The sequence below is a fragment of the Bacillus rossius genome, chromosome 6 (genome assembly GCF_032445375.1).
Source record: "Bacillus rossius redtenbacheri isolate Brsri chromosome 6, Brsri_v3, whole genome shotgun sequence".
In the NCBI taxonomy this organism is placed as follows: Eukaryota; Metazoa; Arthropoda; class Insecta; order Phasmatodea; family Bacillidae; genus Bacillus; species Bacillus rossius.
Genome location: NC_086334.1, coordinates 46,193,293 through 46,219,144, shown reverse-complemented (window position 1 = coordinate 46,219,144; position 25,852 = coordinate 46,193,293). Strand labels below are relative to the sequence as shown.

The window sequence follows — 25,852 nt, the reverse complement described above, 5'->3', positions numbered from 1 at the left end:
CTCAACCTCGACTGGCGGGAGGACTTAACTTTAGTGATGGCGTGTCAGAGCGTCTATCGTACTCGTAGTGTACTTTGTGTAGGGAACTGTAAATGCAAGTGTAATTACCAACATTAATTAAACATCCACTTCGCACACTCTGTGCGCGACATGTATGCAAACCAGACTCGTGTGTGTTATTTGTGGAACCTCCTCAACCCAGTTAGGGATCAGCGTGCTATGCTGTGTAGGGCCAGTAGTGCAGCAGTAATTAGGGGTCCCTAACATCACGACCACCGCCGCCGTTCCTAGTGGGCCACGCAGGGGCCTTCGTACCCAACTACCCACCTCGTGGTTAACCACCGAGTTAGCCTGGCGCCCTCCCGGACACGTTTCACTTAATAAAATAGCCTTCCCGCTAGGAACCCAGCCGGACCGGGAATGCGAGTACCCGAGCGACGGCAAAGTTAAAATCCATTAAACTTAATTATCTGTAAATTGATATATCTTTAAAACGCCAATGATGGGTCTATAACTTTTTACGGAAGAAGATGATCCATGTTAGGTATTATGCAACCAGTTTTTATGTGAATTAAAAGTTCAATTGTGATATATATCTTTCATTTTAACATATGCAAAGTTAAAATTGATAGTTTGAGATCACCCAGTACTATAAAGCCAGTATTCCATGACAAAAATAAGTACTTAGGTTTTGAATATGCTATACCCGTACCTTAACCATGTTCCAAATGCACGATAGGATACGCCCAGTCCCTTATTTCAATATGGTTCCCGAGTTAGGTTTCGGTTGTATCCCAACAACGTAGTGCTTATTCGCTACCTTATGTACCCGAATGTCATGAAATATCACCCTAATAAATTTTTCTTGAGTAACAGGATTAAAACTTTTTTTAAATATTAATTCCAACTTTATTTGATGGAGAAAATTGGAAGCAATGGTTCGTCCCCTGCACGCCCTCTTCGCAGTAACAGAATTTTAAAGAACCGGGTTTTAAATGAATAACTTATTTATTAATTTGATTATTTATTTAGTTAACACAGTATCATCTTAGTTTTTATAATGACTTCTCTAATTTTTTTGTACAATCGTATACTAACGGATAGTATAACTATAATAAACTGCTTTAAGGCAAAAACGTACCTACTACAACCATTTTCGGTTAAAAAGAGAAATGTCGTAAAGTAAGCAATCAACTTGGTGACACTGTATGCTATTTCAAAAGTAATTGGTGTAAAGTTCCCGCCATTGATGTAGTGAGTATGAAGGTATGAAGTGAAGTATGGAAGTATTATTGATCTGTTTACCTTCTTCATTGTATTGTAGTGTACGTTTGTACACCGCTACGTTTTTAGAAATGGGTGACTTGGTTTCTTGGATTTCTTCTTTTAAATGAATATGTTCTTAATGTTTCACGTCAATAAGTGAGAATTATGGCGTTATCTTAATGGGGTAATTAACTGCGGACTTGAAATCTAGTTAATATGAGATGTAGTGAAAGTGCCACACGCGGGTCTGCGCGTAGAACAACGCGTAATGCTTAGTGATAAACATTTGTGCATGCGTGAGTGCATCTATCGTCAAACGTAAGCCGATGTGTTATCAGTAACGAAGTGAAAGGCGAATGCAGCGATTTAATCCTACTGAAGCTACTTAAAACTTGATACCTCATTCTAAAACGATAGCTTATTAAAGTTCGTAGTCAAAGTGGGTAAACATTTGTTGTAAGTTAACGTTAAGAAGTTAAAAGTTATTAGATTATTTTTAAGCGTATCTAATAGGTCTTCAAGGATACTAGCTCGAATTTCTGCAATCTGAGGTAAGCATATATCAATAACAGGTCAGATGTATCATTGAATTTCATTAGTTTCTTTTAGCAATATAAACATATTCAAACATTACAATAAGGCTTAGCCCCATCCCAGTTAAAAGGCCCCCCCCCCCCTTTTTTTATTAATGTTAGATCTATGTAGAAATTTGAAGTAATATTCAAGGGTTTCCTAATAGCCCTAACATTGAGACCCTTCTACTATTGTTTGGTTAAAATATGTGCTTTTTAAATTGGTATGTAATTGTTTCTTCCAAGAGTACTTTTGGTTAGAATCTAGACTTTAATGTAAATACACTTTTGAACTGAAATTTTGACTGAATATACTGAATTATGACCAAAATATTCATATGAAGAATGTACCCAGTGGTGGACCCAGCAGCTTGTAAATTATGAAAGAGGAAGATATTGGTTCAGAAACTAATTTTTTTTTCCCCAGAAGATGTTATTTTATTAAAGCAAAGAGGGGAAGACTCTAGACTTCTCGGATTTGAAACTTTTTTTCTCTTTCCTCCTCATTTTACTGAAATGCAATATTGTAAAAAAAATGGTATATTTAAGCTTTAAATAAATAAAAGTTTTCAAGATAAATATGTATTGTACGGATTAGCGCCAAAAAAAATCGTACAAATATGAAATAACTTTCATTATATGCTATCTTACGTCCTCTTTTCAGAACCGCCTGCGGAGATAAAAAATTCCAATTACTTTTGGAGATATCGAATTTTTTAATATTCATTTTTTGGCGATTTTTTTAAAAAAAAATTTTAAAAATCCGAAAATACCTTTATTCTGTGCTCTTTAACTTCCTCTTTTCATTAAACCCGGCGGAGATCAGAAATTCCAAATACTTTAGGAGATATGGAATTTTTTAATTTTCATGATGTGCACTGATGCGGCGTTCAGCGGGAAGCCTACGATTCACACATCCTTCTGGACATACCCGAATACTCACGTTGGCAAGCCTTCTTTTCTTAAAATTAGCAAGAAGTAATTAAAAATACTTTAAAACACTGTGGATGGTTGGTTATATTAGGTAAGTATAGCTACATTAAAAAAACTGTAAAATCATTTTATGGTTGCTTAGCAAATAACTTTTCAATATGTAGCTATCCAGCGCTAGGAAACCGTTTACATGATTTCACAGTATTTTTAATGTAGCTATCCTAACCAAATCAACCATCCACAATGTTTTAAAGTATTTATAATGTAGCTAACATAACCTAATTGACCATTAGTTTTCATGAGTTGCATATTTATTTACAATAAACAAAAAAAAAACTTAAGATGCACGATCGGGCGTTTGCCTCTCGTCTGTTGAAAGAAGGCTTGCCAACGTGAGTATTCGGGTATGTCCAGAAGGATGAGTGAATCGTAGGCTTCCCGCGTTTTCACCATTGTTGCTTGTTTACAAGTATGATTTTTTTTTTTCCCGCGACGTAGTTGAACGACTACATCACGTAAAAAGAAAATTACGTGAGTTCCTACTGTTCATCCTTTTTCCCGGTTTGTTATGTCAGGTCAGCTACATTATAAATACTTTAAAACTAAACAACCATTAAAATTAATTTTTATTATTTTTAATGTCCGTTCAGTTTCAAAGTATTTATACTGTAGCCGACCTGACCTAATCTACCTTTGTCCCGTTTTGTTAGGTCAGGTCAGTTACATTATAAATACTTAAAACTATACAAGTAAAATTAATTGATATTTTTAATTTCCGTTTATTTTGAAGTATTTATCATGTAACTAACCTTACATAATGGAAAATTTCTGTTATTTAGGCATTCACGCGCACACGGCAAAATATAAAATGGCGTCTGTTGAATGATTAAGTACATAGGGCTTGTATTGCAAAATAAGAACGGCTATATCTCCAAAAGTAATTGGAATTTTTAATCTCCGCAGGCGGTTTTGAAAAGAGGACGTAAAAGAGCATATAATGAAAGTTATTTCATATTTGTACGATTTTTTTTGGCGCTAATCCGTACAATACATATTTAACCCCTTTTATTGTATTTCTAACTTATTTTTTTTTACATCTCATTCAAGCAAAAAATTTGGTTCCAACGAAGAAGTCAAGATTCAGGTGCAAATGTGGCTCTGAAAGCAGCCAAAAGAATTTTATGTCAGGGGCATGTGCAACTTAAAGGGAACAATGGGACATGTGTATAAGTTTTGGGGGGAGGGGGGGCAAAATATGTTGAAAAATAGATAAAATTTTATATTGATTAAATAAACAGTTTTTGAACTACATTGATTTGTCTCGTTACTTATTGAATGACTCTCGTAACTCTTCTAGAAATACAGTTGAAAAACTTAATCCGAAATCAGAAGCTTGTTGCTTGCGAATTGGCAGATATTTACACTTAGGTTTTGTCAAGAAGGTATTTAAGATAGGTACAGGGTTTATACCTCTTTCTTTTTATGAATTGAAAAAAAGGTAAGACGAAGTATGCTAAGTTAAATTTATTCACAAAAATTCTCATTCCCTGTTAGGCTTACAAATATTTTAAAGCTACACATGTGAACAGCGCTCTGTGAACAGCGTTCTGTCCCCCGACAGCAAGAAACTGGGTTTTGATGGGTCGAAGGCTCATTCACTCGAGGTGCTGAAGCAGAATAATATTGCAAAATTAAACTTTTGTCATTAAAATTCATTTCGCGTACAAATAGCATGTAGCTATTCTTAAGGGAGCCTTTCACAAACAATATTTTACAACCACAAGTATGTGTGATGACATCCATCACTTGGGGCTTGGTCCTTGTACCCACTTGCCCGCTCTGTAGCTACTTGCCCTCGTGTGTCGTGGGCAGATCGAGACGTCAGGAGTCGACCGTGCTTCGCCTGCCACTGCAGGTTGGTGATGGATGTGCCTGTGAACTCGCTCTCCGGCGGCAAGGGTCCTCCAGGGGGCGGAGGGGCCAACAACAACCCGGTGGCCTCGGGCTCGGGTCCGGGGCTGGCCAAGACCCAGACGCCTCGCAGCAGCACGGAGGACCTCAGCGAGTACACCGATGCTGACGAGTCCGTCTCCTCGGCCCCGACCGAGTTCTTGGCGGAGGTACGTCTCACGCCGAGCCTCCGTGGCGTGAGGTGGTGCAGTGATGGGTTCCAATCCCTGTCTCGTATTCTTCCATCGATCACTCCAGGCAAACGAGTGATCGTTAAAGCATGCTGTGAATGTCATGGATTGCATCCCAACACCCCAAAATAAACTCATATTAATGAGCACTAGTTGGTAATCTTGGTAGTATCCTAAATTATTTTGTATTTTTGCACTATGGTTTTAAATAAATTACAATTTAACCAAATGTAATGTTATAAAATGTTTCTTCTACTACACAAGTCCTTATGTATTATTTCATATGAACTCAAAGGCAATTATTTATATTTTTAACTGTTTGTATGTAGCATTTGTCCTGAAACAGTTTTTTTTTTAGTATATAATTCCTTAAATTAATAAAACTTAGGTTCTCCCAAAACCATAGAAACCTGAATTTTTCAAGTTTTTGGGAAAATCTTGATATATTAAATGTTATAGGTTCTAAAAAAAGTATTTTTAGTTGAAAGCTACATAAAAATATCAATAGGAATAATTATCATCTTACAAACAACAATTATCTCAATAATAACATATCACATCATTTAATTCTTTCAGTACATACTATGATTGACAAAAAAAAATTTGCCCTTAAGTTCATAAAAACGATTACATAGGGACTTGTGTAGTAGAAAAAAATTGTAAACAATTAAATATGGTTATATTATGAATTTATTAATGAGCAAAAACTATCCCCTTAAGCCTCTGTGCATAACCAACAAATCCAACAAATCAAAGAATCCAAGTGAATCCTTGGATTGCGCTTTACAATAGGCCATGGACAATTCCTTCCCAAGTTTCCTTACACAGGTGTTGAGGGTATCGTTCTCTAATGACCTCACTGTCGACTAGAGGTTAAGAGCCCCGTCTACCCGGGCACACATACAGTTTGCAGAGCTTCAGGAAAAACCACTCGATATGAAAACTACTCGAGATATCCTAGTGGGGGTCTGTTTACCTTAAGCATTTAAGAATTCACTGAGGGTTGATAAGTAGTTTGTTCCTGGATTAAGTTTTTTGACTGTAATTTTGAGGAGTTAAAATGACCAAACGGCATGTTTTCAGAGTAATATTTGGACACATAACAACCAGTACCTACAAATTCTTGAAAGCACTTAACGTACTTGCATTACACCTTTATCTTCATTTCTCCACCATATAATTTTACACTCACCGCTCAATTTTCAAAGTTGCCCTATGGATGACGAGAAGACTGCGGGCCAGCTAAGAGTCTTGCGCTTAGAAGTGATACCACGTTAGAAACACCAGTGTGCATCGCACTTGTCATCTTGTGTAACTAACACAGATTCACCCCTGGTTAGGCGGGCCCCTTAAGCCCAAATAAAAATCTTAGGTTTGTGTGTTATAATAATCTATACAGCTAAAGTGCAAGCTGCTCTCATCAATGACGTTGCTTACCTGAACAGTTTGTAATGAAGATGAGTGATGTAACTAGTGCTTCATTGATTTTGTGGTGTGAAACTGATTTTCATGTCCCTTTCTGTCATAATGAAACTTTTCTGCAGTTATGAAACGAGCTGCTAAACAAGTATTTTTTTCTCAGTAATCTTATTTTTATTCCCCCAAATAATTTGGTTTTCTGAACTAGATGCATCAGTCATTTTACATTCAATATTAAATTTTGGTGTTTTGGTTTCTTATAGATATATGTATAAATTGTTTAATGAATGAAAGTGTATTTCATGTGATGTTAAAATTAAGAAGATAATTACTCTCTACATAGAATTTGTAAAAAAATCCCCTTCACCCTGTGTTAGCCCAGGCAACGCCAGGTACTTCAGCTAGTATTATGTATATATAATTAAACAAACCCAAAAAAGTCATAACCAAACAAAAGCATTATTTTGAAAGCACTGAAACTCTAGACTCTATACTCCATGTATTATGTGGCTTATAAATATTATTTGTGAGTAAACTAATTTAACCTATAGTGACCAAAGCAATGTATGGCTTTTCTTTTGTTCGTGGATGACTTGACTTTTTTGTTGTTACATCTTCTGCTCTGTTGTTGCTTACATTTTCAGTTTGGGTTATTTTGGTGAATTGGAATATTCATGTGTGTTAATTTGCTGTGGATGTCACCAAATAATGTGTCCTCCTTATTTGTCTTATTTTTAGTTTCTGTCTGCTCTCATGATGAAAGACTATGAAAATGCACTGAAATACTGCAAGCTCAGTAAGTATCACCATTTTCAAATGTCTTGTTTGTTTTTTTATGTGGGAAAAAAAAACGGTCACTGTGTAAGGAAATGTGCCTTTTCCAGTACTTCAGTACGAGCCACATAATGTGACAGCCAAGGAGTTTTACCCCCTGATACAGGAAAAAATAAAGCTCTGTGAGTATTTCTTAGTAGTCAAGTGTGTTACTTTATAAATTAGCTATGGTACCCCTCATTCATGAATTATGTGCATAAAGTCAGGCTTGAACAATTACTGAGTGATAAAGATCATTGGCTTTAGCAGCCATTGTCCATAGAGTTGCTTGGCTTCTTGGTCGTAGCAGCGTCGAAGGCAAAGATGATCACCGACGTTTTGGTTGATGTTGCAGTCGCCATTATGAGGGAGCTCCCTGGTGATGGTGACTGCAACTTCGACCAAAATGTTGGCGATATCTTTTTTGCCTTTGCGGCTACAACCCAGATGCCAAGCAACTGCAATTACTGAGTGAGTTAGATAATTACACCAGTGTGTGACTGATTATTCCAATGATATAAATTACTTCATGTACATATTTCTATAAATGTATTGTTTTTGTATGATGCTGGCTGACCATGCCAGGGAAGGCCAGGGTGACAGCGGGGTGGTTGTGCTGCAGTGGAGGAGGCCCAGGAGACGTCGAGCAGCCGCGAGGACAGCAACGGGAACGACTCCAGCGACGGGGAGGAGAAACGCAGCTCGGGTTCCGACTCGGAGGCTACCACAGCCAGCTACTCGAGTCTGGAGGATGAGGAGGCGGACGACAACGCCCCGCCCAGGTCTGTGCCCTCAGTGCTCCCAGTTCCTGGGGTGACCTTGTGGTGCTCGCGATTCTAAGGAAAGAATTTTTTGGGTTATTTTTTGTGCTGCTCGTTAATCCTTCATGCAGTGTCAAATTGACAAGGTGATACCCGTAAATTAAAGAATACTGATCTGGGTTCTTGTTACCCTGCACATAATCATCCGTGCAGTGACAACATTGAAAAAGCAGCACCCATAGATACCAAATTTTTTTTAAACATGAACCTTTTTTTTTTTTTCTTGCGATGATCAGGATGACAAAACGGTTCCTGTGAATGAAGGAAAGTTGTTTTTGGGTACTTTTAATCTTCATATTTGTCCTCCAATCCCTTTCCTTAACCTTTAATTCATCACATCTGTTAGTCTCAAGCAAGTTGCTTCTCTCACACATACAGTCAGTATTGGATCCTGATGCTCAATTGTGTGTGCTTATCACACTGGGATTGAATTTATGGAAGGCGTGCAGTATTTGTTTGTTTCGGGCACCACCACATTTTATACTGGGCATGTGGACCTGGCTACTCCTCCCTCAGGGTCGTGACGAGGCTCGCAACCCCAATACTATTAGAAATCTACCCTAACAGCCCACTCTAAGCGACGGGCATACTTTCTCACTGCACACGAGCAATTGTCACAAGTGGGCTCTCTGGATGTCCCACACGCCTCACCTCTTACTCTGGCGGTGCAAGTGGTCAAGAGGTGAAAACACACACGGTATCTGGTATAAGGGTTATATTTTACAAATTACTGACACTGTGAACCCTTATAATGCTACTCCGCGATTATACTGTAAAGATTGCCAATGGCAAATCATCCGGATTAGGTGTGGGTCAGGACCCTTAGTGACCTGGCGAATAAAAACATCTCCTAGTTTATTTCAAATGTTCCAGAGAACTTAAATAGTTACGTGAAACAGCCTCCCGCCTGGAGTAGGCCCTGAAGAGAAACGAAAAGGTTTCAAAATATTAATTTATATGACAGCTGCTAAACGATCAGTTGAATTCACGGTAAAGTCAACAAGGTGCAAAAGACACATCCTACCCTGGGTAACGATTGGAAGAGACTGGTCTGTGGTCAGGGTGTCATGGTGGCAGGAAGCTGCCAAATTACCGTTAGGTCCCTCAAAATTTATAGAGTTAAAATTAATGTACAAAAACCCCCTATGAAGTTAACAAATCACATTTAATCATTATGAACTTTTATCTCACAAAATATTACTTGTCTATTACTTAGATTCAAATATATCGCTGCCCGCGTCGGGTTAGTTTGGAAGTGGGCCGCACACGGCGCTGCGTCGTCCTCATAAAATAACTGAAAGGAGTTGAAAGAGAAAAAAAATTACAATTAGTTTAATAAAATTATGTTATTACGTTAGGGGTGCGTAGCACAGACTCTATAACACACCCCCGGCATGGCAGTCCAACACGCACGGACTCACACACACGTCGGCGGGCGGTTTGAAACAGAGGGTGATGGGAGGAGTAGTAGAGGCCTGCAATGGACCAAGCACATCAGGCTTCAAGGAGGGTGTAGCCCTGGACTACATCAAGTGGATGAGGTTGGCTTATGTGTAGAAACTAATTTATGTCGCAGAAAACATATTATTCAGAATGAAATGCAATCATCTGGCACCCTTTTCTTGAGTCAATGCTGCATGTAATAATAGAATTTTAATATTAATAGTGTTAATTAAAAAAAATTAGCATTCATCATTTTTTACTAGCTCGTGAAAAAGGTATTTTTTAAAATGTAAAATACCTATATTTTAATTTTGTTTTTTTATCATTTCTTTATCCATGTGTACATGTTTACCACTAACATTGTAATTAATGCTATGTACTTTGTTGCTGGTTTCCTAAACAGCTGCCTTTATTTCACTGTAACACATGTCGCATGTTTAATTGGTTTTAATAAAAAAAAAAAGCAGATTGTTTAAATTTGAATTGAATGAATTCTGACTCCCAAAAATTCCATGCAGTAAATTTTTTTCCTTCTGTACAACTTTGTGGTAAAAGACATGGAGTATTTTGTATTACTTTTCAATGATTTGACACACTCGTACTAAAAAAGTTCCTTCCCTCTTCCCCCTCTTCTTTCTAAGGAACAAGCGAGTGCCTTCTCTTAAAGAAGCTCATTTTCTTTGGCCACTGATTAAATATTTACTTAATTTTTCCTGTTTTCTCAATACAAGGTATACATGTGTAAGCTGTTTTTAAGTTCAGTTGAATGAAATCACAGCCAGAGAGTATGTTTTTGAAAGGATTCTGATTAGTGCTACTGTTTTGTAAATATATGTACGGAAAGTGGTTAAGACGAGTTCTTGCAGGGCCTTCTGTGAGTTGGTTGTCAACTTAAGTGGCCTTTATGTTTGTATACAGTGCAGTGAACAAATCTATTACGAGTGTATAGCCAAATGTCACTCTGGTTGGATGGTTTTTAACATAGTTGTAACCATATTAGACCTTCTGCTGCTTAACTTGAAATTTTCTGAGGTACTTTGACTAACGCACTGAATTAGATCATGTGAAGAAAACTACATATGTATAAATGTATTAGACATATTTCATTGTGAGCTATTTAAACTGTAGTTTTCATGGTAGATAGTGAAGTCATTATGTACTACACATGGCTATGGGTATGTGTTACAGTTTTCCACAAAATTAATACCTGTAATTATGAATTTTGTTTACTGCTTTAGGGTTCTTTTGTGGCCTCAAACATGTAACCTTGATGCTCATGCCACCAATATACTATATCAGTGAAGGTTAACTTGCAAGTGTATATACTTAAGTTATTGCATGACTCAGAATTGAGGCGGATTTAGTATTTTAGTTGTTTGCCTCTTGTTCATTACAATCAGTAAATCCATTCACTTCTTGAGTCATAATTTCATGAAGCAGTGGATTGTGTTTTGGTATAAACTTAATGTATGTTATTGGAAAATAGCTCAGCAAGGTTTACGGCAGGAACTGTTTCAATGTAAGACATGTATTTCCTGGAGGAGATTTATTTTAATATTTCACATGCAGCTTTTTAAATGAAGAGAGGACAAAATTGTGCTTGTGACTGCAGAAAAAAAATAATGTGAGACAATTCCTTGCAGTTGCGATCTTTCATTCTGCTGGGGAATTTAAGGTTTGTCTCAAACTTTTTTGTATAGAGCAAATTCTAACTGTTTTAGTAACTGTGATTTTCAATAAATTAGCAACAGCTGATATTGTTTAAATGGTTAGTATTCTAGAACAAGGCATGATTAAATCTACGTTTGAAAAAATTAGCAGCATCCATGCTAGATGGGTTGTCACAAACTATAACCTGTTAGTTTATTCTGCTCTATTAACAAGTTAGCTTGAATTACAAGATATTTTATATTTCACTTGACAGCATGTTAGGCATGATGACTTTAGTGTTAGTACAGCAGTTAGTCATAGGACTGAGTGATACAGAGGCTAAATGAGCTTGCATTGTTATTAAATGTTAAAACTTTCATAATGAATTTTCAGTGCATGTACCATGTAACAAATTATGTTTGTGATACTCATGCCACATTTACCTACTTGAATTTAAGATACATTCAATTCTGAGAAGTACCCCTCTTTTAGTCCATAGTTTTTCTGGAAACAAAATGTAATGAATTTAAGATTCTCTTCAGCTTAAATAAAAGTTTTTTTTCTTTTTTTTTAATTTTTTTATTTATATAAAATGTGAATTTTGCTATTAGTGTGCTGCGTAGCAGGTTTTAGACACAGATTTCATTGGTCTGCCATGAATTTATTAAAGACCTAAATCTTAAATGATGGAAGACTCTTATGTGACCAGCACTTTTTCCTAATGAGTGTACCAGCCACTATTTTTTCTCATGCCACATTTTGAATTACCACCTTTCAATATGACCTTTATTTATACTGTTGTTTAGTTTGCCGGTAAATGTAGGGTGTTATAAATTGCAGGTCTCACATACAATTTTTAGAGTTTTAAAAGTCACAACAAAGGCTCATCTTCGATGATTAAATTTGGTGTAAAAAACTATGTCGTTAATTGTTAGATGCAGCCCATTCTCTGAGCTCAGATATGCATCTTATAATCAAAAAATAAATAATTCTATGGATTTAGAATGTTAATTGCAAAATGTGCCCCAAATTTGAAGACTTTTTAAAAAAAAATGCATTTTAGAATCAAGTAAATTCTGTAGTAAGTGTAAGAGGAGTTTATTTGAGAGACAAAAGGCTATAAACAAATAAGTTACATTTGATAATATTGTTACGAACGCAGACAGGACCATGAAATGCACCAAGTTTGGAGCTGGCTGGCAGCCCTGCACAGCCACTGGTGCTGTGTCATGTGCGGTCCACTGACGTAAGGCATGCCATGCGTGCCTGGCCGGATTACAGTGGTCGTCACTACATCCCTCCTTCCTCTGCTCTCTGTGCATCATCTTCTTTGACGATGTTATCTATCGCTGAGTGGCTTTGGGAATTCCGCGGGCTGCCGCGCGGAGTGGCGTGAATGAGCACCGCCTTTCTGGACTTTTCGAGCATCGTGTCTGGCCGGAATGATGTGACTCGTCACAGCTGCTCTCGTCGGTTCTGGAAAGATGACCAACTATTACAAAAGGGTGATGCCGGCCTTCGCGAGAGTTCCGAGGTAGTTCCGAGAGTTTGGAGAGTTCTGCGAATGAAGGGAAGTGTGACATCTGTCATGAATATAGACCAGTGTGTCAAGATGGCCGGCCTATGTAAACACAGTCAAGTAGTCGCTCGTGTTATTGTATGCATATTGTAGTCAGTTGACGAATAAATTAATTGCAAACAATCTCTCCGAATTGTCAACGTATTCATTTGCTAATGAATACATGGTGCCGAAACCCGGGACTGTGTTATGAAGAGTTAAACGAACATACAACTAACGTTAACAGTTAATAAGAAATCGTCATGGCCACGGAGTCGGGGGTAAGCTTAAAACCACCCAAACCATTAGTAATTACAGAACAAGGTATGGCGAATGTGTGGAAATTATGGAGTCAACAGTTTGAATGGTATTCTGTCGCAACTAACCTCATGAAAAAAAGTCCAGAAGTACAAGTTGCCACCTTCATGACAATAATAGGCCCGGATGCAGCTAATATATATAATACCTTCTCACTCACACAGGCAGAAGAAAGAAATTTAACAGAGATCAAAACAAAATTTGATGCATATTTCTCTCCTAAATCGAACATAACCTACGAACGGTATATCTTCAACAAGATTGTGCAAATGGACAACCAGCCCTTTGACGATTTCCTGACTTCTGTCATAAATCAAGGGAAAAAATGTGACTTCCAGGAATTGACAAATAGCCTTTTGAGGGATAAAATAGTGGTGGGCATCTACAGGGATTCTGTACGTGAACGACTGCTAGCTGAAGAAAAGCTAACCTTTGACCAGGCAGTAAAAATTTGCAGAGCTGCAGAACTAACTAAACAGCAATTACTAACGATGAAGATGGATAATGCACCAGCAGTTGAAGCCATCCGCATGGACAGACATAGAAAAGGAAGGCCTTCATCAAGAGGAACAGAAAGGAATCGGTCACCACCGTTTGAGTGTTCCAGGTGCGGCACTTCCCATCAAAGGAGATCATGTCCGGCGTTTGGGAAGTCTTGCAGAAAATGCGAGAAACCAGGGCACTTTGCACACATGTGCAAGTCCAGGCAAGTTACAACACTCACAAGTGTGAATTCACAAGTAGAACAACAGCAGAACACTGGCCAATTAGAAGACTCGGAGGAAGTGTTTCTAGTGTCATGTTTGGCCAGGTCCGAAGCAGAGTTTGACTGGATGGAAACATTGACCCTACAAAATAAATACAAGGTAAACTTCAAGCTAGACACTGGCGCACAGTGCAATGTCATAACTGATTCCATTGCTCATAAATGTAAGCTGGAAATTGTCCCATCAAAAACCAAGTGCCTCTTGTCCTTTAGTAAAGACGCAGTGGCAGTGCTGGGTGAAGCACACTCAACAGTAGTAACTAGCAGAAAGAGAGTAGCAGAGATCAAGTTTCTGATTGTCCAGAAAGGACACCAATGTGTACTTGGAAGGAAAACATGTGAAAGCTTACAGTTTGTTAAACGCATGGAAATTGTGGACACATGTGATGAATTATTTGATGGTATAGGGCGCTTGAAGGGTTTTGTTTACGATATAGACTTAGTAGACCAACCTAACCTCAAAGTACACCCACCTCGGAAAGTACCCTATCCTATAAGGGACAAGGTCAAAGAAGAGCTTGACAGTATGGTAAACAGCAACATCATCACACCCATTACTGAACCTACCCCGGCGGTCTCGCCCATGGTTGTTGTACGCAAGGAAGGTCAAGTTAGAATATGCATTGATCCCTCTGACATAAACAAAAACCTGAAAAGACGGCATTTCCCACTCCAGACGCTGGAGGAAATTGCAACTCGCTTAAATAAATCCAAATACTTTACACTATTAGATTGTAGAAAAGGATTCTGGCAAATAGAAGTATCAGAAAGGACCTCTAAATACTTGACCTTTGCAACACCCTGGGGCCGATATGCTTGCAAACGCATGCCGTTTGGCCTAGCCTCAGCTCCAGAGGTATTTCAGCAAGTAATGACTCATCTCTTGCAAGACATTGAAGGTACAGAATGCTCAATGGATGATATCCTGATTCATGCCCCCACAAAGGAATAACTGGAATCCCTTACAACGACCGTGATAGCCAAACTCAAAGACGCGGGGCTGAAGCTAAATGCCAGTAAATGCTGTTTCAATAAAGAGCAAGTCAAATTCCTGGGTCACATCATAAGCAGCCAAGGACTCTCGCCAGACCCCGAAAAAGTGGAAGCAATCGAGCAAATAAAGAAACCCACAACAGTGCAAGAGTTACAGAGATTTCTTGGCATGGTGAACTACTTGTCCAAGTTCATACCAAAGGTTTCAGAAATATTGACACCCCTGTGACAGCTCTTGGAGAAAAATGTCGCTTGGTACTGAGGACAAGAGCAGGATAAAGCCTTCGAGACACTAAAAATCTGCCTCAAGAATCCCCCAGTATTAACATATTATGATCACCACAAACCAGTTACCTTATCAGTAGATGCAAGCAGCCACTCAGTAGCATCAGTTCTGATGCAAGAAGATCAGCCCATTGCCTATGCATCAAAGGCACTGACAAAGGCTCAGCTAAATTATAGCCAAATGGAAAAGGAAGCCCTGGCCATATTAACAGCATGTAAAAAATTTCACCAGTATATTTGGGGAAACACAAACCTACTAATTGAGACTGACCATAAACCTCTGGAGGACATTTTCAAAAAACCACTCCTGGATGCGCCTGCCAGACTGCAAAGGATCCTGTTCGAGGTATTGCCATATCACCCCACAGTAACGTACAAAAGGGGAGCGCAATTGTACATAGCCGATGCATTAAGCAGAGACTGCCCCAACATTCCAGAAACAGACAGTCCAACCTCTTTTGAAATCCACGTCTTACTGCCATTGTCAAAGGAGCGCACTATGGAGTTGCTAGAAGCCATTAACAATTGTGACGAACTATTCACCTTACGGTCAACTATACTGAAGGGATGGCCGTCCAAACAGGAACTCCTACCAGAATGCCTGCGTAAATATTGGACTTATCGAGAAGATTTAGCAGTGTACAAGGACATAATTTTCAAAGGGATGCGCACCCTCATTCCAAGTAGCATGAAACCACTGGTGCTGTCACACTTACATCGTCCACATAAGAGCATCCTAGGTACCTTACAGCTCGCACGGGACCATGTGTTCTGGCCCGGAATGACGCAGGACATCACAGAATTTGTCCAAAAGTGTGTTACCTGCAACCGGTCACAACGGGACCCTCCTCAAGAATGCCTCAGTGCAGAACTCATCCCATCTCGTCCGTGGATGTTCGTGGCATCGGATCTATTTCAGATAAAGGGTGACAACTTCCTCGTCATAGCAGATAGTTATTCAGGCTACTTTGATTTTATACAGTTGTGATCAACTACGAGTGATGCAGTTATCAAAGAACTGAAACGGTGGTTTGCTCAACAGGGGATTCCAGACGAACTTAGGACAGATGGAGGCCCACAGTTCACCTCCTTTGAATTTGGAAAATTCCAAAAAGAGTGGAACTTCTCACACCGCATCTCTAGCCCCCATTTTCCCCGCTCAAATGGGTTAGCAGAGCGATACGTCCAAGAGGCAAAAAATTTATTGCGCAAATGCAGCATAGACAAGACAGACACAATGCTTGCCCTCTTGCACCACAGGAATACCCCTCGAGGAAGGCTTGGCTCTCCAGCCCAACGCCTCATGGGCCGCAGGACAAAAACGCTGCTTCCAACCAGTGAGAAGTTGCTGCTACCAGCACTAGTAAAAGGTGTTGCAAATAACCTCAAATTTTTACGACAAGCGGAAACACAAACGTTCAACAAAAACAAATCAAAGCCAACCACTCTTTTACCAGAAGACGAAGTCCTTTACCGGGAAGCACACAGGAATTGGGTTCCTGCAAAAATTGTTCAACCAGTACCAGAGGCACGCTCGTACATCATCGACACACCCACTGGTAGATATAGGAGAAACTCGTGGTTCATCAAACCCTCGGGTCCCTCCTCCGTGACTCTCAGCAACCACGTACATCGGAGAATGCCGCACATTCCAGGGGAAAATAGTAAGGACGAAGAGGAAGTGACACCACATCCAGCGGGCGAAGCAGCACAACCACCCACGTCTGATAGGACACTCTCAAGGAGCACTTCTCCAGACTTCCTGGGGTTCAAGGAAAACCTCCAGCATAGGAACCCTGCCACGAACACCAGTTTCAGCCAAAGGAACACAAGCATGGATACACATATCCCCACGATGACTCGCAGCGGAAGATACGTGATTCCTCCATCAAAAATGAACCTGTAATGTAAAGTAATACCAGCCTAGTGTACTGTGTATTTAGAAGTAGAATTAGTAATTGTCAGACTGTCAAGATAGCACTGGAATAGACTCGTTGGAAAAGGGAGGATGTCATGAATATAGACCAGTGTGTCAAGATGGCCGGCCTATGTAAACACAGTCAAGTAGTCGCTCGTGTTATTGTATGCATATTGTAGTCAGTTGACGAATAAATTAATTGCAAACAATCTCTCCGAATTGTCAACGTATTCATTTGCTAATGAATACAACATCAGTGAAGAGGGTGAGAGAGCGGCGCGACAGGATCGAGAGAGTGCCACTGAGTGGCGCGAGACTGTGTGGGAACAGGCGCGAGGTAAGGGGAGAACCACTGTCGAGCCTAGCTCCAGCGAGGATTGCGAACTGTGGAACTTGTCAGACATTGACTGACTTGCAAATAAACATTTTTAAGTGCCAGTGATTGGTGATCGGACATTATTTAAGTAAAATTATTTATTAGTAATTAATAAAACTGTAATTAAAATTAAATGGCTATTTCTTACAAATCCAGTTCTACCGACATAGGTCGTAACAGTATGTTGAAATGTTTCAAGATCAACAATGCATAACTCATCGTAACCAATTCAGATGTTGGTCAATGAAAGTTGAATACTCAGCTAGACAAGAGGACAGCGCTGCTTTGACTCTGTTCACCAGGTTTTTTGGAGCAGTTTATAAATCATGTTCGCAACCAATGATGGGATTAAAAAAAAAATTACGTATAAGAAATACAAAACCTATAAATTCTAAAATAATTACCATGAAACAATATATAGATTTTATATAGATATAAATAATTTTTTGAGAGAAAAATTTTCTTTCTGCCGTAACCTATTTTACATACATACAAAGGCAGCGAACACGCAACAGTATACCTAAATATATTACTATGATGAAAGATTCTTTAGGAGGGCCGTATTAAGGCCTGCAGGTCGCTAGTGGCCATCAGTGCTATAGGCCTTCACCAATTCCTTTATCAGTATCCCTGGTATTGATCGTCATGTGATACCATCTCTCATTTCTGGGGACAAGATTTTTAGGTGAATTGCGATAAAGCTGAAAAAATTCCGAAAAGCATATCAATACACCATGTAACACCAAAATTCAAGTTAGTTAACCCTAATGACAAGTATATAATTTTTTAAATACTAAATTCGTTGAAGTAAATTATTTAGCATGAAGTTTGTACCCTATTTTATGCACAAAAAAATGAAAATAGTTTAATTCTTTTTAATCTTTCGGCTATTAATTATTACACATTTTTACATTACGACGTTATTACATTTTTAAAGTACAAAAATACTTAACAGACTATTTTATTTGTTTCGAATAGTAACACACGCTTATTACAAATCAAAATATTGTAAATATATTGTATCAGCAAAAATTATACTTTTTAAATAAACAGATTTCATATTTAAAAAAAACACCATAAAGTTGTTTTCTCTTCTCATGACTTTGCTATTGACAAAACTTTGATTCTAAAAGAATAAATGAGAATCATAGGCAGTGTATTGTTTGCTGTTTCAGCAGCCTCGGGTTGGACCCCAACGGCAACAGCGGCGTCCCAGCGACGGCGAAGAGCGCGATGGCGGCCGGGGACTCGAAGGGCGCGGTGTTCCAGAGCACCAGCTCCGACTCGGAGTCCCCCACCGAGCCCATCACCCAGCCGCTGACCGAGCCCCTGGCTGCCCGGCAGGTGTCGAACCTCGCTTAGACTGCATGTTCCGTGTTCCCCCGGAGAAAACATTGCGTCCGTGTGTTGCTGAGCATGTGCTTATGAGTGTGTGTGGTGGGGAATGTGTAGGCTGAGTCTGATTCTTGCATGTTGTTCCAGAGAGTCTTGCTTCGGCATCCGTGAGAGCGATCAGGACGATCCGTTAATAGGCTTCCACTATCAAACTAGCGTCAATGTAGTGTGTACGATTATGACTATTTCTTGAATTTGGAGTTTACTTTATATCCATCAAGTGACATCTAGAGATTTTAATAACGCTTACACTGCTCTTTCTCTGTACATTAAAATTTGTAATTTCTAATAATACAAACCATTTAAATTAAGTGCTGGTGTATGAACTAAGTTTGGTTCATTAAAACTATGATTGTATTTTAATGCTATATACATTATTATATTTATAATTTGGGGGGGGGGGGGGACACTCCTTTTTTATATATATATATATTTTTTTTTGTTTGCATTTTGGTTTTAAAATTGGATAAACTGTGGCCTATATGTTCTTTACTGATGGCAATAAGGAGTGCTGCAATTTATGATTTTTGGCTAAAGAAACAAGACAGTGGAGTGGAGGTTCAATTGAATTATGCTTCTGGAAGTACCTAAAGTTGAGTATTTTATTATTATAAGTAAAGCAGTTTTTTCACATTCTTATCTTTTTGGCCCTCCAGGTTTTGGCTTAATACTGAATTTTATTTTTCTACTTCAACATTTTTAGCAACAGTAGTACTCAAGAATACCATTATTGGAGCTTTAATTTTTTTCCAGATGAGTACCTATTCTAGGAAATTAACTTTTTATAGTGTTTCACAGTTTCATTTAAGAAATAAATGATTTACAAAAATTCAGGTTTGAAATTAAGTATTTTTCTTTATTGAATGTTGTATGATCTGTGTCCTTTTTGTTATGTTTAAAGTTTTCTTATTCTTCATGATCTTATTCATTAGGTATATTTTTGTATATTGCAAAAACTTGTTTGAATTATGAACATATTGTATTAATGCTAATGTATGGAATGTAAATTAATTTCTGTACGACGTGTTTTCAAACGACAAGAAATAAATCTGTGCCGAGATTGCCTATTGTAATATAAGGAAATTATTAATTTCGTAGGCGTTATTCAGGCTGAGCTGCTAGGATCACGGCAGTCGTGTGTTTCCATCGTTCACCATGTTAAAAGACCCAAGTTTCCTATATTGTTCTACTGAAATATTTGGTATTAGCTTCAATATATCCTTTCTATTTTGTGTGCGAGTGTGCATATTGCTTGTGAAGAGTACTGTTGGTGATCCTTCCCTTGCCAGGAGTGGGTACAAGGGACATCGAACAAAGTCATTTATGTCTGAGCAAGTTTTACAAGCAGAATAGGGAGGGAGGAAGCCAGGGGTGTCCAGCTCATTTGTGCCACGGGACTTTTTACATGTTAGTTTACGTTCTGCAGGCGGACATTATTAATTTAAACCAAATTACAATGCACAGTTAAACGGCTAACTTGTTTGTTGCTTGTACCTGTGGCCTGGACTGCACATATAATTCAATCCAAGGAAATGTAGCCTGAAAAAAGGGCAAAAAACTTATTATTATATTTATTATTATAAGTTAAATATCAGAAATAAAATTAGTTATCATAAATTTTGTAAAAAATATGTTTTTTTTTAAAACAGTAATTTAAAGGGATTTTTCATGGAATTATTTTGATATTCTTTTCCGTTTATTTCCATAAAAGCCAGGTGTGCTTAAAACCACCCTTGGCGGGCCGCTAGTGTGATACACCTACTGTAAGCTCTGTTTTTCAAATACAAAGACTTACCTAATATAATATAATATAATACAATAACTGATATTGCAGTTGTTAAAGTTGTTTTTTGTATTTTCATACAATAATAATGGTTTCAGTGCTAACTTTTACAAACTTAACCAGAGAATGCATATTTGTCTCCTTTCACAAAGAATCTTCAACTATCCTCAATAACATCTATTCATTTAGAAGTCACAGTACCTATATAAACTACTATGTTTTTCATTCTCAGAAAATTATTTAAGGGAACATTGCTGTCAACATTAAAATAATTTTGCTTAATTGTGCCCTTCTTCCTTATATTTGACAAAGTACCTATCAAGTTTGAATTTGTTTACTGACACATACTTTAATTACAACAGGGTAGTTATATGATTGTAACCATGAAGCTTAAATGTTAGAACAGATGCAACAAGACTTATGTATTATATAAAGGCCTAACTTATTTTTCTTGTTCGATCATCTTCACTTCTTTTGTGTTTTAGACTGCTAAGCCAATGCTACTGGAAGTTATACTGTATTTTACCCATACAAGACTGGCTTTTTTGTGCAAATGACTGGTGAGTGTCTTCTACATTACATTAATTTATAATTTTTTTTTATCTTTGCAGTCCCTTTATTATTACAACAAAGTGTTAGTACATTATAAATTTATAATTGATGTATTTTTTTACATCACTTTATCAGAATGTTAGCTTGACCTGACATATCCAGTTTTCAAAATAATGCAATGTAAAACAATTTGTGTTCATTAATTTTAGCTTAGTCATCCAAACAAATAACTACATGGCATAAGTAAATGTTAACTTATACTGTAACACATAATCAGTGTTTTAATGGCAGTGTTTCTTGATGTGTAACGTGTTTATCATTGTGGTTGCCTACTTCTCGCCATGTATAACAACTACCCAATTTGACAATGTATAATCACTGTGTACAACGAGCACATTTGTAAAGATAGGTAGCTGCAGTTGTAAACTAGCATATTACTTGAGCCTAACACATTGTAGTGTTGTAGTCTGACACTTGTAAGAATTGTTATTGTAACTTTGTGGACCAGAAATACTAACATTATTTTTAAGAACCTTTTCAACAAGTGGTGTTAAATGTTAACAGAAAAGAAAATGTTAGTGATTAGAAATGTTGAATGTATGTTTTTTAAGCATTTCATTTTTATCTTCTGGACAGTTTAGTTTTAAATTGTAAAGATTAAATTTATTTCTCCATTGAATGTAAAAAAAAAATTCTAAACTTTGCTGTCAAATGAGTGTTAGAATTCTGAATTTTATTTGTGTTTCTGTGGTTAATTTGCTAAAGTATCATGTAAGAATTTTGAGCGATTCAGATCACGTTACAAGTGTGCCATTTTAATGTGCCTGAAGTTCAGAGAGAAATCCTGCTTAGCTGTTGAAGTGAAGTGTTGAGATGATGTGGAGACATCCTGCCAAACATGGCTGCCATTCATGTTTCGTAACACCTGCCAAAGCCCTGTTGCGTGGGTTTGTAGCTTAACAGAATGCTATTTTTGTGATAGTTTGTAGGTCTGCGTTTTATGAAATACCTTTGAAATGCTTTGCTCGTATGGTTTGCGTGGAAATGTTTGGAACCCTGCCAGCAAATGTATTACGTATTACCACAAGCAAGTGATCTTGGAGACTGCGAGTTGCAGGATTTGAGTCACTTCCCACTACACCAAAGCAAGTTGTGAATGAAAAACCTCCACGGGTGCTAACTTATTGCCATTTTGTGACTTCCATTAAAAGGCGACAATGAAGAGTATGTGCCACATGGGGTAACATTATAGAATACTACATTTAAACTACAGATGTTATGTTCTAGGTGCAGAAGAATACTATTTTCTCGTTGGGGTCGTGTTTTGGCTTTGCACCAGCCACTGAACTCTGAATGCTACAGCAAAATCATAGTTTGGGAGTCCGTTCTGTAAGAATCAAGAATAGTTTGAGTTCTTGGGTTGGCATTTATATTCATGACTCATGAGACAAATACAGTGAGCATAATTAAAACAATTTTATTTCTCATTATTCTGCTTCTAGTTTCTAACCTTTTCTGGCTTGATGGAACTACTAGTTTGTTGCTTTGTAAAGATTATATATACGGTACATATGACAAAAAAAAATTAATTAAGTTTATAACGTAATAAATTTCAAACAGTGTATAATTGTATAGTGCATACCAGCTAATAAGTGCACTGTTGAATTCAGTTTTTTTCATCTTTCAATTTTTTTTTTACAATGAAAAGTTGTGCCAGCAAAATTTTTGTAGTGCTTAAGAAAAGTTTTTATATACCATTTTAATCTAACTTGACAGCTTAAGAAGTGCTTTTCTAAGTATACTCTGGGACAAAATCATGAATTACAATAAGAGCTTAGAGAATATCTGTTCCTTGGTTTCCTTAGGGGGGTGGAAGGGGGATTATTGTTATTCTCCTCCGGCTATGCCCACACACATACTGCAAATGACTGAGTTTGGTCCTGGCAGCTGTTGGCAGTTATTGGAAAATGCTGAAAATGCTCTAAGTCTATTTTCCACCAGCATATTTTCCAAGATATTTTATTTCTTCCATTTATAACTTGAAGCTCTGGAAAGGGGGGGGGGGGGGTGAGAGAATGTAAATTGAATTGTTGTAAAGTATCATGAAGAAATTAAGAGATTTTTCAATCATTCGGCGATAAGTTTGGCGACGTCGCCAGTGAATTTCTTTTTTCCTTGTAGGATTGAGGGTCAAATCATGTTTGTTCCTAGGATATCAAATGATAAATGTATTGAGGAAATGACTTTCATACTTTGCCATCTAGATAACAGTGTTGATTCTCTGCAATTTCTTATCTCTTACTAATTTTTGCCAAGTACTTCAGCCAATAATTTGTGAATGACTAAAGATGTTGTGAAGAATAAACAACTTCATCAAACTACAAGTGTAATCTTGGGGGGGTGGATAGGGAGGGGGGAAGCTTTGAAATGCAGCAGGGTAGTAACACACAATTTGTTTTCCAACAAACAAAAAATCTTGGGTGTTTTCCTTAAATCTCTGTCCTTTGCATTTTAATGTACATGCTTCCTCTTCACAATTTACTCGCAGAGTTTCCTTCATTGTTGTGTCGGAGCTGGGTCATAGTAACGTGGATGCTATTAATGAGCTGATTTAATATTGAATTGGGATAACCTTTTGGTGCTTAAAATGTTTGGAATTCTTCATCAATGGCATATCATCACTTTCCATGCCTATGTACATATCGTATATTAATGGTTCCACTTCATTAGGAAGAGAATGTAAAGCTGTGGCTGGCTGTTATGCTTTTTATGAATTGATTATAATCAAAAGTTCAATTATGGACCAATCTACATTTCTTGCTGAAGAAATTCAACATGTACGTGGTCATAGCATGCAATCTCTCTTAAACAAGTGTTGGCTTTGAAATTATGTAACAGTTAAAACAGAATAACATACCGTAGTTTCCAGCATGTAAAAAAACAAGGTCAGCTCTTCAGAAAAGATAATCGTAAAATAAATTACTTGATATAAAATGTGACGCCACTAACTTTTGAGCATGGGATTAACACGACTGGGCTTATCCACTTGGAATCAAAAAAAAATGTTAGGTAGATTTTTATGAATAAATTACCAGAGCCTATAGAAAAATCCGGTTTTGTTTTGCCCTTTCTCGGGTAAGTATTTAGGCCGCGATAGATAGAATATTCTCGCCCTGCTTGGATGTGAGAGAAAGGGGCGGTAGAATATTCTCGCCCTGCTTGGATGTGAGAGAAAGGGGCGGTGTCTGCATGTTGTCGACCTGCAGTATTTGTTTTTAAATTCTGCAACTTGGGATTGTCTCATAAAACAAAGCATGGCAGATATGAACACTACTGGTGGTTCTGAGAGTGGATACAGCGGTATATAACAGGTTAAACTTAGTCATTCTTTTGCCTAAATTTATGTCTTCCCATTGTCCCTGGATCTTCATCAGAAGTACTGCCGTGTGTGCGGACTCAATTCAAAAGTGACTTATGACAGTCACTTAAGATTGACCTGTCATAAAATGAGTGGTAGCTTTAAGCTCAACAAACTGGCATAGAATTCTTGTCTTATATGCTGGAGAATATGGTGGTATAATATATGCTGGTTGCACAAGTTTTTATCCAAATGAGATATTATAAAATACTTTTAAAAAAAATATGTTTCCTGTATGGTATTTCAATGCTGAAACTTGAAATTTTACATTTTTCTTTAAAGATTTAATTTTATTATTTATTTGTTGTGACATACATGGAATATGATTAGTTCAGCAGTCTTAACAATAGTTTTACATTGTAATTTTTTTTACAACCAGCTTACACCTAATACATATGCATGTAACTTAGTCAATGTTCAAAGTATGTAATTTATAGGTAGGACAGATTTAATGGGTTGTAGAACTGCACATGGTTTTGATACTGCTTCATTCTGTTAAAGGGTAAACTTGTGTGTGCATGCATATGTATGCTTATCACATTAATGAAATGTGTATTAGAATATATATATGCATACCTTTTCAACTATGGAAAGGTACATCTAGAAGTAAGTGTCTAGTAATGAAATAGTAGCCCTTGTGAAATTAAACATATGTACAATTTTGTAGTAAATCATTAACTTTCATAAACTGAATATCTGTGCCAATGTGTAACTCATTGTGATATTTTATAATCATAAAATAGCCTTTATGTGTTATAGGTAAAAAAAAATACACATATTTTAGTCATTTTTGAAAATCGCTTTGAGTTCTCAGTTTTAAACTGTATAATAGTGTAGTGTAATATTTTTTTAATGTCATCATTATGTCTACAATCTTTCATCATTTTAAATAAATGTACTACTGCAAGAGAGTATTTTGTAATCTGGATATTAATATTTTTAATGTATCTTGTTAACTATCATGCGTCCTTGAAAATAAATCTGTACAAATGCAGTCAGTTTTTTTTTTAATTTACTGCCAACTCTGCAGATAAAAAGTGGCACTGTTTAAAATAAGAGCTAAACAGGTTAGTGTCAACTTTCATTCGTTTGCAAATTGCCATTTCATCACATCGTGTATGCGGCCAGCATAACGCCGCCAACTTGGGCAAACACACTGGCGTCCTAGAGTCGAGAATTAATTCAGTGGAGGGTTTGGAACAAGCAGCTGCAACTAATAGCTAGGGGTTGGATGGTTTTAATTTAATTTTAATAAATGTTGTTTTACCATAACTAAAGTGTATTATTCAACAAATATGATTTTTAAATATTCCTTAACAGAAAACTTACTTCCCAAAACTAATGTAATTTTAACTGTGGTACATGACTCATTTTAAAAATATAATTGTTATAAGCAGTTAAGCACATCTAGGACAGAATTGCTCCGAAGAAT

The 25,852-nt window shown here is 37.4% G+C and overlaps 1 protein-coding gene across 11 annotated transcripts; it reads left to right on the top strand.

Annotated features, from left to right (window-relative positions):
• Nucleotides 1–1,242: 1,242 nt before the first annotated feature.
• On the top strand, nucleotides 1,243–25,787 carry LOC134533136 (glutamate-rich protein 2). Of its 11 annotated transcripts, none has more exons than XM_063370428.1 (7): nucleotides 1,301–1,817; nucleotides 4,644–4,891; nucleotides 7,070–7,127; nucleotides 7,216–7,287; nucleotides 7,767–7,926; nucleotides 18,448–18,616; nucleotides 20,936–25,786. In XM_063370428.1, the coding sequence occupies exons 2-7, from the start codon at nucleotides 4,694–4,696 to the stop codon at nucleotides 21,005–21,007; spliced, it is 729 nt and encodes a 242-aa protein (XP_063226498.1). In that variant the 5' UTR covers nucleotides 1,301–1,817; nucleotides 4,644–4,693; the 3' UTR covers nucleotides 21,008–25,786. The 11 variants fall into 11 exon arrangements, with proteins under 11 accessions (XP_063226504.1, XP_063226509.1, XP_063226505.1 ...); XM_063370431.1 differs by lacking the exon at nucleotides 1,301–1,817 and adding an exon at nucleotides 2,434–3,302 and having other exon boundaries at nucleotides 18,451–18,616; nucleotides 20,936–25,787; XM_063370430.1 differs by lacking the exon at nucleotides 1,301–1,817 and adding an exon at nucleotides 2,434–3,302 and having other exon boundaries at nucleotides 4,687–4,891.
• Nucleotides 25,788–25,852: the final 65 nt, after the last annotated feature.